The 13,168-nt window shown below is 36.8% G+C and overlaps 1 protein-coding gene across 1 annotated transcript in view; it reads left to right on the forward strand.

Annotated features, from left to right (window-relative positions):
• The window catches only part of CMYA5 (cardiomyopathy associated 5), a 64,491-nt gene that overhangs the window by 17,553 nt on the left and 33,770 nt on the right, over window positions 1–13,168 (forward strand). The window contains exons 3-5 of the mRNA XM_032213874.1: window positions 4,927–5,022; window positions 6,627–6,860; window positions 9,241–9,263. Coding sequence (XP_032069765.1) covers window positions 4,927–5,022; window positions 6,627–6,860; window positions 9,241–9,263 — 353 coding nt within the window. The remainder of the gene's footprint in view (window positions 1–4,926; window positions 5,023–6,626; window positions 6,861–9,240; window positions 9,264–13,168) is intronic.

The raw sequence follows: 13,168 nt of genomic DNA on the forward strand, positions 1-13,168 counted from the left end.
TGTTGCTTTCCCAGTTGTTTAACTGTTGACCAAAAAATTCCAACCCTTCTCTGAACCTTTTAAACATGGTTTATTTTGGATGGACTACCATTGCACATGTTTTACTTAGATATCTCTTGGGAGACACTGGAACTTGTATCCCTTTGACTATCAAAGGCAGCTCTTCAGAACAGGAAATGGGTGAAGATCTTGAAAATCAAAGGCCCTGTGTTGCACAATTGCTCATGTTTTCTGTTAATGTAAACATAGCCTTTGATACAATCTCAGATGGTTAAGATGCTAACCATATTTATTTTTTAGAAGGGTGGCAGCATAACTGCAGAACATTTCACCCAAAGGTTTGCTATACTTCTATGATTCAGTCAAAAACAAGAGCAAACAAAAATTGTACCATTTTTTTCACATTAATTTTAAAGATTGTAAAGATCTTTGAGCAGTACAGCAAGGGTTTTGAACAGTGAAGGATGACCACACGGAAAGTCTGTTTCTGTCTGACTGTTGAGATAAATATTGTGAGCATTTCTCTTGAAATGTCTTAGAATAACAGGAGAAAGAAAGCTTTCTCTCTAAAGGGTTCCTATCTGTAGAATGCAATCCACAGGGAAACCTTCATGACCCAGATTATTAGGGGCAATATGCTGCCTGACTCTGTAAACCACTTAGAGAGGGGGGTAAAGCACTGTGAAGCGATATATAAATCTAAGTGCTATTGCAATTGCTATCTTCACTTCATTAGTTCAGATGCTAAAATATGATATACCCTCCCTGACTTTTCCTGGAAAAAGCATTATGAGTTTGTTCATAAATTTTTGTGGATGTTTGGTATGTATGAAAGATACTGTACTATCCATCCATCCATCCATCCATCCATCCATCCTTTTGATATCTGTAAACTACCCCTGGAGTATTTTCGACTTGGACATTAAATACTATAGTATACTGTAACACAGTGCAATGTAGTTTAACGTAGCATAGTGTAATAAAATATGAAAAGTAGAGTAGTGATACTAGAAGTCCCAATCAAATGAAAGGTAGGTACTATGTGTAGCATCTAATCATATATTTCAGATATATTCTGATTTTATTGCAGAGATATAGTCTTGGCCTTCTTCTTGAATGTTATGAGCCTCTTTCCCTCCCCCCGTTCCTCCCTCCCTTCCTTCTGGTGTTTATGTTTTTTGCTTAATTTATTAATTTTGAAATAAAGCCACCTGAGAAATTGTCTGATTGGCTTAGTTTTATACCCTAAAACAGTTAGAAGCATAACGCCACACACTACCAGCAAAAGAACTAAGTCCATGTGAACAGGAAAAGCTTGGACATTTTCAGTTATGTACCTTAGTGCCCATTCCTGTCTTAAAGACTGTTTTAAGAGCTTAATGAACTTCTTTAAGAACTGAAATATGAATGGAGGTTTTTTTTAGCTGACACTATGCTCTAAAGCAGTGGTAGTCAACCTGGTCCCTACCGCCCACTAGTGGCTGTTCCTGCTTTCATGGAACCGGTGGGCCATTAGAAAATTTTACTACTAACAGAGATACAAAAGTGGGCGGTAGGTATAAAAAGGTTGACTACCCCTGCTCTAAAGGTTTGCTGCTGTCCTGGTTTATATAATAGTCTCACAAATCTGATGCCCCAGGGCAGATATAATTCCAAATCATAGGATATTGGCTAGAATTATGGGAATTACCCATATAAAAGGACCTAGCATGGGATAAGGTAGCTTTTCCATATTACTGTGGTGGACGATAAGCAGCTGCTAAGAATATCAGCAGAATCATAGGCCTTGGAATTGTCCCTAAATTAGTTTCTTGAAAGTCAAAGGACCCAAGGACAGTCTGTGACATCTGCCTTTGGCCCTGCAATTTAGAAGGAGAGCCAGAAATGAATTCTAGCTCTGTAATAAAGTCTCCTTCACGAGTATAGCTCTACCAGGCAGAAAGATCATTTAGATGGCATTTTCTGCTTCATTTCTACTACTGTATTTATATCTGATCATATCCCTCTGTAAAAAAAAATGCACAGGTAACTAAAACTAACCATTTTAGCTTTTGTCAATTACAGAATGTGCTCTGCATAATAAGCTGCTAAGAGTGGATGTTCTTTAAAATCAAATGTTTCCACCTGAAATATGTATTCATTGGAATATAATATTGCATTCGGCTGTATGCATTTTTATAATTAATGGGTTCACCTATGCTAATTTCAAAGCCTAATCTTCCTTTTAAGCAAATAGTGATATTTGATTTCCATTAAGGTCAGTTGTCTGCAAATTATTTGGAGACAGAGGGCTAAATATTCTGAAGAAAAGTCAAGGAGGGAACTTGAACACCCCCACCCCCCAGCATATTACATGAGTATAGTTTCAATTATTTGAAGTGCAGTTTTGTCACAGCAGCATTAGAAGTGGAGGAAAAGCAAGTCAAACAATAAAGGGAGCAGGGGAACCAGCAAGGGAACTAAAAAAATGTCAAGATGGCGACTGCATGTTAAAAATCCAACCTCCCAATGTGCCCCTTTGACAGACACCCTATCAGGAATAAATATGACAAAACAGCATTTATTTGATTAAACAGGATGCCTGCAATCTAAAGGAACCAGATACAATGTTCTGCCTTTTCCCCTTCTATAGCCTTTCTCTAACCTGTGTCTTTAATGTAAGGTAAGGTAAAAAAGGTAAAGGTTCCCCTCACACATATGTGCTAGTCATTCCCGACTCTAGGGGGTGGGGTGGTGCTTATCTCTGTTTCAAATCTGTCCGAAGATGTCTTTGTGGTCATGTGGCCGGCATGACTAAACACCGAAGGTGTACGGAACGCTGTTACCTTTCCACCAAAGATGGTCCCTATTTTTCTACTTGCAATTTTGCATGCTTTCCAACTGCTAGGTTGGCAGAAGCTGGGACAAATGATGGGACCTTTCTCCATTATGAGGTGCTAGGGATTCAAACTGCGGAACTGCCGACCTTTCTGATTGACAAGCTCAGTGTCTTAGCCACTGAGCCACCATGTTCCTCTTAATATAAAGTAGGCTTTCCCAAATGTAGCAACTTCAAGCCCTGTGGGCTTCAACACCCATGGCTGGCTGGGGAATTCTGGGAGTTGAAGTCTGCACACCTTAAAGTTGCTAAGGTTGGGAAACTCTGATATATAGAATCTTCCAGAAAACCACCCGATGAAGCTAGAATGAAAAACTGCTTGCTATTCCAAACTTGCAAACTCACAAAGACTCTCCAAATAAAGGCGCAATCCAGGAAGCGTAACATGATGAGCAACCTGTTGATGACATGGTGTGATAATGGGGACCTTGCAATTGAGTGCAGCTGGATCAATTCCTGCAGCAACACTGTTGTACTATGGAGGCAGAAGGACTATTTCAAGGAAGTGGATGCCACTCAGAGTCACCATGAACTCTGTGGGATTGGTGAAAAATAAATGTAATAATAAAGAAAGTGTAGACAAGGGCTTAAGAGGGCCTGCTGTATTCTCACCTGGAGTAGGGTCAGGGCTCTTTGGTTTACCTGCCTCCTGCTGTGGGGGCACTGTCACATGCTGGCTGAGGAATTCTGAAAGTCCATACATCTTAAAGTTGCCCTGGTTGAGCACACCAGCTTATTAATATCCCAAATATACTACTTAATATATTAATAATATATTATTAATAATAATATATTCATATAATATATTCATATATAGAAGTTTGTCAAAACAGTACACATAGAAATGGGATACTGTATATTAGCTGTTTATTTCCATTTAATTTTGTGAAGAGGGTGAAGGAGTTTCATTTAAACACAGAACTGAGGGGAAAGATCTGATCAATTATTGGATGACAAGTACTGGTGGTTTGACAATGCCTTGTACTCAGCTAATGGCTGCTGGTTCATTGTGAAGTCTACAGCCTTGTAAACTTGTAAACATCCTGTGCTCAGAGTATCCTAAATGTTCAAATAGATCCAAAAACTGTCAAAACAGCTCATATCAATCTCTGGTGCATTTAAAAACTGGTTATCTGACAGACTTTCGGCAATTGTTGAAAGTCAGATACTGTATAGGTTTGAAGGATTTGTCCCTTGGGCTTTGATACATACATTTCCTACTTAATTGGTTCTATATAATTACATGTACCATTCAGTGGTGGGTTGCCAATTTCTTTATTACTGCTTTGGGCGCACTTTCATGTGCCTTCTGTGCAATGTTTCTGCGCATGCGCAGAAGCATCCGGGTAGGTGGGCAGTGTCTCCTGCTGGCGCTACTACCGGTTCGCCCGATCTGGGCTGAACCAGCAGCAACCCACCTCTGGTACCATTACAAAATTGGGGGCTTTCTGAGGCATTGATTTAAAATTAATAACTTTTTTGAATGCAAAGCAGAAGTACTATTTGGAGACACAAAGCTGGAAAAAACAGGTTAAATAGACAAAAGCTTTCAAGGAAGATGGATGGATGGATGGATGGAAAGAAGGAAGGAAGAACAAGAAAGCACACATTTTAATTCTACTTTAATGAATCTTATTGCCAAATAGATTCTTCGTAACAATTTGTTTAAATCTCCTGATTTTGCATTTTGATTCATGTGCTATTAAAAAAATACTACCCAATACAACTGAAAAAAATGTAGTATATATACAATAGCACATACAATATACAATAGTAAGTCCAAAACAATACGTCCTACTTCTTAGGAAACAAGCATGTAGGTCAATAGCATGAAATGAATATTTCATTCAGACCTCAGTTCCGAGGTGAGGATTTCAGGACTGCCAATGAGCCTGTCTCTTGCTGTGTATCAGTGATGCAATGATGGCTTTTGAGAAACCTTTCATGAAAGCTTAAACAATTTTTAGCATCCGATTCTATGCATGAAACCATTATAAATCTTTTTTAGGCAATTATGATTTTAAATATATATATATTATCTCTTTCAGGGCCAGTTGAATGGATTCTTAGATGTTTTGCAACAAAGATCTTTGAAAATTGAAGGATGTGTCAGTGAAATAGAAGCTTTGTTTAACACTCTAGAGGTAGGTTGGGGAAGGGACCTGCTGAATGGGTGCCATTGTTTTAATTAAGACAGAACTTACTAGTTTGCTTAATCATTCTCCTAGTCAGGGCTGGCTTTTACCATGCCTCACAATGTAGGGCTCACACAGCCCTTGAAGTCATCTTATGACTTGTTTATTTGTGATATGAACTAGCCAAAATGTTGTTACTTAGCTCACATATTGGACAATATCTCTTCTTTGTTGGTTGAACATAGTGCATGTTTTATACACCACAATGTAAAAAGGATTCAGATTACTTGGGATGAATTCAAAACAATGAGTTCAGAACACTGGAAATGAATAAATATCTTATGAAGAGAGGGGGAATTGGATTACTGTATTTTTAACCTTGAGAAAAAAATTGACAAGAAATTAGGATTATCTTTCCTGGATTCGTATAACATACTAAGTCATAATATAGTATGTTTGCTTTGGGTTTTTAGTCTGTTGTGTGAACCGAGGCATTGTGATTTCCATATCTATTTATTAGGTTTAATACTATTGTAATCATATGTTTGGCAGTGATTTGTTATTTAGCCATATGTGTGAAGCTGTTCTTCTTTGAATATATATATTTCTCTTAAGAATTTTGATTATATTGATAAAAACTAATACCAACTAAACTTAAAAAAGGAAAGAGAATTTAAAAAATGACTTCCATCCTATATCATAATAAGTGTAAACAGGTTTTGTGACACCATGTCTCTTCTAAATTTATAAACAATTATCTCTTCATCCCAAGATGTCATAACACATTTTGTTTTAATTTGATCAATTAAACCAATTATATATTTCTTCCTTTTCCTTTTTGTCTTTAGATCATTTAAATATTATCATAGGATTTAATTTCTCTTCTTTGTCCCATTGTACAGAGTTCTTTAAGGCTTTAATAAGCTCTTTTTGTAAATCCAATAGGAAAAAAATTGTCTTGGTCAATCATTTGTATTTCCCTTTTGAATTTTAAAACATCAGCCAATTTATTTTGTAGCTCCAGTGAAACATCTTTTTCCAAATAATTTTTGGCCTGCCAATTGTAAATTTACTTTGATAGCAACTCTATCTTGTCAGAAAAACTTGATGTAGAACAACAAGATTTTTGTTCTACATCAGTATTTTTTCCCAATAAATCTTTTAGACATAGTATGAAGCCCTTCTACAAATGCCTAAAAAGTTTCATGTGGAAGAAAACCATAACTTCTATTATGTGGAAGTACAAGATACAAGTGAGTCCACAGGGCACAGCCTGTTTTTTAGTATAACATAGATAAAAACAAAACATAGCTTTGATTACACCATTATGGATGGCATTTTACATTTTTGACCACATCTAATACGTCTCCCCTCATAAGATGCAATATAATGGTCTTCTTAACTGTAAGAACCCATTGAAAATCGAACCAAATGCCCAAGTTACATTGTGAAGTCTTGCTTTGGTTGAATGTGCTCAATAGTATTATTTTGAAGATTTTTACCTGGAAAAGTAGCTTAGAAGTCTCTTCTCCTAAAAGAGAAACATTTACAAAGAAATTTCATTTAATGTTTCATGCAAGAATATTATGTTTTCTTCTGACTTCTATTCCTAGGACAACTGTAAGGAAAAGGAGAAGTTATTAGAAGAGCAAAATGAAAATGTGGTAAAGATGGTATTTGGTCACCATGAGAGAAAGTCACAGAATTTTGAAGAAGCAAAGAACACAAAAATGGAATATCTTTATGAACAGATGGTTATTTTTCAAGACTATATCGATACAGCAAAGGAGACACTAGAAATGATAATAAAGGAAACTGAGGAAATTGATGATTTTGATTTCCTAAAGGTAAGTCGTGCAAAGCTATATTATGTTCCCAAAGTTTGGGATCATGGAAAAAAATTAATTATTGATAGTCTTTGCTACATAGCTCTTCATGGAAGCAGACTGGCTATTATTTATCAGCAGGCTCATAATTGGGATAGACCTTTGAGAGCCAAGGTGGCGCAGTGATTAAATGCAGCACTGCAGGCTACTGCTAGATCAGCAGGTCAGCGGTTCAAATCTCACCGGCTCAGGGTTGACTCAGCCTTCCATCCTTCCGAGGTGGGTAAAATGAGGACCCAGATTGTTGGGGGCAATATGCTGACTCTCTGTAAACCGCTTAGAGAGGCCTGAAAGGCCTATGAAGCGGTATATAAGTCTACTGCTATATTGCTATTGCTATAATCCTATACATTAACTGAGGAATTAGAGCCATTGGTTGATCAAGTAATTGGTGCTTAATTTTGAAGTAATATTCATAGGATTTTTGCCATGAGATAGCTTGTGTGGGAGCAACAACACTTAAAATTCCCTGCCAGATACATCAAATTAAAAAAAACTTGTTATACAGTCTCCATCCTTATATTATTCTCCTGAGTTTCTTCTATGTTGTACTTGCATACTTCCTAACATCACTGGTGGGATTGTCCTAGGCTTAATCTCCAAATTCATTAAGGACAGACACTTTGAAGTGTTAAGGGAGACTGGAAGTCCCTATTTTTATTTTACTGTAACTTGATATACAGTACATCAAGTTACAGGAGGTTGAACAACTGGCTCTTTAGTGCAGCCGGAACAATCTGGAGTTGAACACATTTAAAACTGTAGAGATGAGCGTGGATTTTAGGAGGAGATCTCCTATTCGACCACCTCTTACTATATTAAACAACACAGTATCAAGAGTAAAGTCCTTAAAGTTTGTAGATTCTATAATCTCTCAGGATTTGTAAAGGGCATCTCCAAACCATCATAAAAAAGGCATGACAAAGTATGTTCTCCTGCATCAACTCAGAAGTTTCAGACCGCCCTAGGAGCTTTGATATAGTTTTATAGAGGAATTATTGAGTCTGTCATTTGCATTTCTATAACTGTCTGGTTTGGTATAGCAACCAAACAGGACGGATACAGACTTCAACGGATAGTTAGGACTGCAGAAAAACAAAATAATTGCAACCACCCTGCCTTTCATTGAGGACCTTTATATTGCACAGGTCAGAAAGAGGACTGAAAAAATATCTACAGACTCCTCGTATCCTGGACGTAAACTGTTTCATTTCCTTACCTCAGGCCATCACTACAGGACATTGCATGCCAACCAGAGACAGTTTTTTTTCCCCTTGTGCCATTACTCTACTGAACACCTAATTCCCACAGCACTATCTTATGTCTAAGTATATTTACCCATATAGTATGGCTGTATTGCTGTTATGCTTCTCATCTTTTCGACTCCTTCTCTTATTGGTATCATTATTATGTTTACTATTACTTTGTTGTTTTGTATGTACACTGAGAGCTTCTGTCCCGGGGACAAATTCTCTGTGTGCTAATCACACTTGGCCAAATAAAGCTGTTCCATTCTATTCTGTTCTGTTCTATTCTATTCTATTCATCAGGCTTCAAAAATTCAGACAACCACCGACGACCTCAAATTATTCTTCTATCCATTGTTGCCATTCAAGTAGCAAGCTTGTTTTGCAGACAAAGAAAGATCTGTTTCCTCCAATTTGGCATTCAGCTACAACTAATGCAGAAAACCAAATTAAAAAAATACTAAACTAAATTAAAACTAAAGTGCAGTTTGGGACAGCAGTTAAGGCAACAGTCTAAGGAAACTGAGTTTTAAAGCCACCAGGTGACTTTAGGTCAATCACTCTCTTTCAGCCCAACTCACTTCACAGGATTGTGAAGTGAATGTTTGCTGCTTTTGAGTTATTTATAAAAATAATAAAGTGGGATAAAAAAAGAATCTAAAAAGAAAACACCTCCAGTTTTCCCAGCCACCAACATGTAGTCCAACATAATTGGAAGTCATCAGTTTGGAAACATCTAGATCAATGTTCTTGTAATGTATATAATTAAAAGTAAAATAAAATGAAAGGGTGAAGGATGTGTGGGTGGAATCTTCTTAATATAGAATACTCTAACTTAAGCTTGCCAAGGCTTAACCGCTGCTAGTAGTGATTATTTAATTCAGGTCCCTATATGAATTACTAGGATACTGTTTCTCCTTCAGTTTTGCAAATTTGGAGGTTAGGGTTTGGTACAGATATACAAAATTTCTATTAAAAAAATGGAAATCCTGCTCTGATACATGTGGAGCATGTCAGTAAACAAAATCTTGCATGTTTTATATTCAGTATGTTGAATAACAGGAATCAATTAATCCCTTTCTTCCCTCTTTTAGTCATCTGAAGAAATAAATAAAAGGTATTTGAAATGTAGCTTTGATGCATTGTGGAGAGAATTAGGATGAGCATGTTTTAATACTTTAATCCTGTCAAGGTCTGTTGGAGGCATGTTGCCAGTATAAATATCTCATTTTAGAAAAGTCTCGATGGAACAAAAAAAAAATGGTGTGCTTGGCAGTGATAGTCAAGAGTTGAAAATATTCAGCATGAATTTTATAACTCAGCTTTTAAATACTAATATGATACAATTCCATTGTATAATACAACTAGTATGATACAAACTAGTATGATACAATTCCATTCCATTTTCAATAGCATCTGCAGAGCATTTCAAAGTGGGCATTTATTGAGGTTATATAAAATCTATTTTAAAATTCCAGTTGCATTCTGCAAAATGTCAATATTCATTAGTATTCGGGTTTTGTTGATTTAATTACTATATTAGATGAAATGTTAATGAAAATGATTCTGAATGCTAGTTTGGTAAAATAATTAAATTTTGACCAGTGAAAACTCCAACTCCAATTAAGTATGAATTTGTCCTTTTATTTCTGATTCCTGTATCTGAATAATTAGGTATTAGTTATATATTGCTTAAGGATATTTTCACAAGGACTCTCCCATCAATTAATTTTAATCAAAATACTATTTTATATGACTTTCCAAAAGATCTGGGAACCCATATGTTTTCCAGAAAACTGAAAGGTGATCTAAAAATGCCAAAATTGTTCCTGCTGTAGATGCAAATTCTTTGGATCTATTGCTGCTTTTCAGCCAAGAAATCTTGCAGATTTTTGAAATTTAAAAAAAAGTTAAAAGAAAAAACCTCAACAACTCAGATAGGATAGTGGGAGTGGGAGGAAATAGAAAATATCCCTCACCGATAGAGGTTTAAAAGAATTGTTTCATGGATCTTGTTGGAAATAAATCTGGATGTTCTGCTCACAGAAGATTTCATAGTTCAACAAACTCTATTAGTATTCATCTTCTTCCTATAAAAGGTTTCTGGAAAAAGAGGTATCATACTGAATATTGCATGTAACCATCAGGCAATGTGTTGTTCAAAAGGAGTTTTAAAATAGTGAAATTTGCATTTGAAAAGAGAGCATCAAAAAGATTTAAATGGCAAAGAACACTTAACACTGAGCATGTAAGGTCTTGGCCAACTTACATTAAGAATGACATAAATCAGGGGAATACAGTCTCCTTATGTTAGAAGTTATTATGTTATGAAATTGCTTGCATTTTTTAAAAAATATATGGATAAATACGTTTCTATTAACATAGATACTAAAGGGGGTAGATTTTGCAGTAATCTGCCCATATTTAATAGACAGCAAGTGTCCTTTTGCGCTTCAAATATATTATTATACATTCCTCAGCATTGTTTTCCCATTTTGTTCTAAGCCAGGGGTGTCAAACTCAACTTCATTGAGGCCCATATCAGGGTTGTATGTGACCTCAGGGGGGCTGGGGAGGGGTGTGCGAGCAGGGTGGGTGTGGCCAGCTTAACATCACTTGTGTCGGGGATGCCTGTGGTGGCCCGAGCACTCTGCCAGCGAAAAGAGGTCCTGAGTTTCATTTTTGGCTGCGACGGCTTCCTGCAATTCTCTGCCAGGGAAAATGGAGCTCAGGAGGGCTGCACGTGGCCCTCCCAAGCTCCATTGTTGCTGGCAGATCCACCGTGGTCCAATATTTTGCTGCTTCTAGGGCAGCCCTGCATGTCTAAGCACCCTATGGGCTGGATCTGGTTCCCGGACCTTTGAGTTTGACACTGTATGGTCTGGAGGGGATTGTTGTTTCTTTATTTTTTTATATAATGTAGCAACATAAGAATTGTGATGTGTACATTTTTCTTTGCACCTTAATATTAATTGTGATCCATACTGCTACAGTGGCCTGATCACCGGCGAATGAGCAGCAGCGGTGGCAATAGGTGGTGGCAGCAATGATCTCCGCCACCTAGAACAGCTGATTGGCATCGCACCAGCCCCCTCCCCCTGCCACAATATTTGTTCTATAAGATGCACAGACATTTCCACCCACATTTTTGGGGGGGCGGGGAGTGTGTCTTATAATCCAAAAAATATGCTACATTCTAAAACATTTACAATAATGCCATCTGACCTTGCAATTAATAGGATAACAACCGTCTCGACCTTACTGTATCCAGAATAAAGGCATGATGGCAGATATATCTTTGGGCCTGTGTGTATGTGTATGTTTGTGTAAAAACTTCACTGCAACTTTCCTCTTCAGTCTTTATTCGTCTACATAAAATGCAAATTCTTTAGTGTTTACAGTTGACCTATTTCAAGAGTAATTCTTTGCTTTTAAATTATGACACACCATTATTTTGCATAAACAGGTTCTCTGATACTTGTCTTACAGTTAAAAAAGTTTTCCTTTTTTCTGCCTGTACATAAGAGTTAATAGCTTCCAATTCTGTTTGCTTTTGTTTCCACCTCCTTTTTTGATATGAGCTCCATGCTGTTAGCTCCTTTATATGGCAACTATGGCATCAGTTAAATTTCCTCCTTGCTCAACCTATTTTCTGTCTTATATACAAATATTTTAAATGACAGGTTTTATTCTTTCAGTCTCTGTATTTTTCATTATGACCTTAACATCTTTGTGCTTCAGAAATGGACAGTTAGGTCTGGTCACTAGTCCCTCCCTTTCAAAGAAGGTTTTGGGAATATATACGGTAGCTGTTCTACATTTCTACCATTCACCTGTGCTTTTATTGCCTGTAGCTGGGCTGGGCTGGGTGTGAGGAGTGAGTGGCCATAAAGGCTGTGGAAAGAGGCGAAGGTTGTAGGTAAAAAGTATAGCAATGAGGACGTAAATGTTACATGTTCTTTTTTGATACCTGAAAATGTCGAAGGCATTTTCCTAGATGTTCTTGGACTTCAACTCCCAGAATTCCCCAGATAATTTAACTATATTTGCATAACAAGTTAACTGTGGTTTACTTTAACTTAATTACTGAAATAGCCAAGTTGGATTGATTAAAACCAATTACCTACAATTTAGACTAGTGCTTATAGGAACACAGGAACATTGATGGGAATGAAAGAGATAAATGATTCCTTAAAATATTCTAATTTTAATCTGACTCAATTTTTTTCAAAAGCGTACTCAGAATTGTTTTAGCTGTTGGTTGAAATATACTGTGTAAAGCCAAATCATCATTTCTTAGACAAACCGAACACTTAGAAAGCTGGCAGCCTGTGTTCAAGAACCAAGCATCACATGATGGGATGAGCTCCCATTAATTGCCCCAGATCCTACCAAACTAGCAGCTCAAAGCATGCACATTCAAGTAGATAAATAGGTACCACTTCGGTGGGAAGTAAAAGTGTTCCATGAGCTTTAGCATATAATCATGCTGGTTACATGACCACTGAAGTGCCAACACTAGCCTCCTCAACTAAGACATAGATATGAGCACCATCCCCTAGAGTCAAGCTCTGCCTTTACCTAGACCAAGATCTCAAATGTTATTGTGAATAACAATGAATATTTGAGCAAGTAAGTAAGAATTTGGTATATGCATTATCCTAAGTCATAATATGGTTTGTTTGTTTGTTTTGCTTGGTATGTTATGTGAACTAAGCCGTTATTTATTGGTTAAAAATATGGTTTAAAAATCCTATCAAACTCTGCATGCTGGCTTGGAAATTCTGGAAATTGAAGTCCATACATTATAAAATTGCTAAGATTGAGAAACACTGTTTTAAAGGGGAAAATATATATCTTAAAAAAAAACCTGAACCAGGATTAGTACAAACCTAATTTGCTTTTGCATGTGACATGTATTAAATCTCAAGGCTTCTTTAGATCTCATCTTTTCTTTGTTGCTGGGCTGGAGATTTCTTTCCTACTGGGCCACGTGCTATTCTTAAGAGTGCCAACATCATG

This window comes from Thamnophis elegans, chromosome 3 (genome assembly GCF_009769535.1).
Source record: "Thamnophis elegans isolate rThaEle1 chromosome 3, rThaEle1.pri, whole genome shotgun sequence".
NCBI lineage: Eukaryota > Metazoa > Chordata > Lepidosauria > Squamata > Colubridae > Thamnophis > Thamnophis elegans.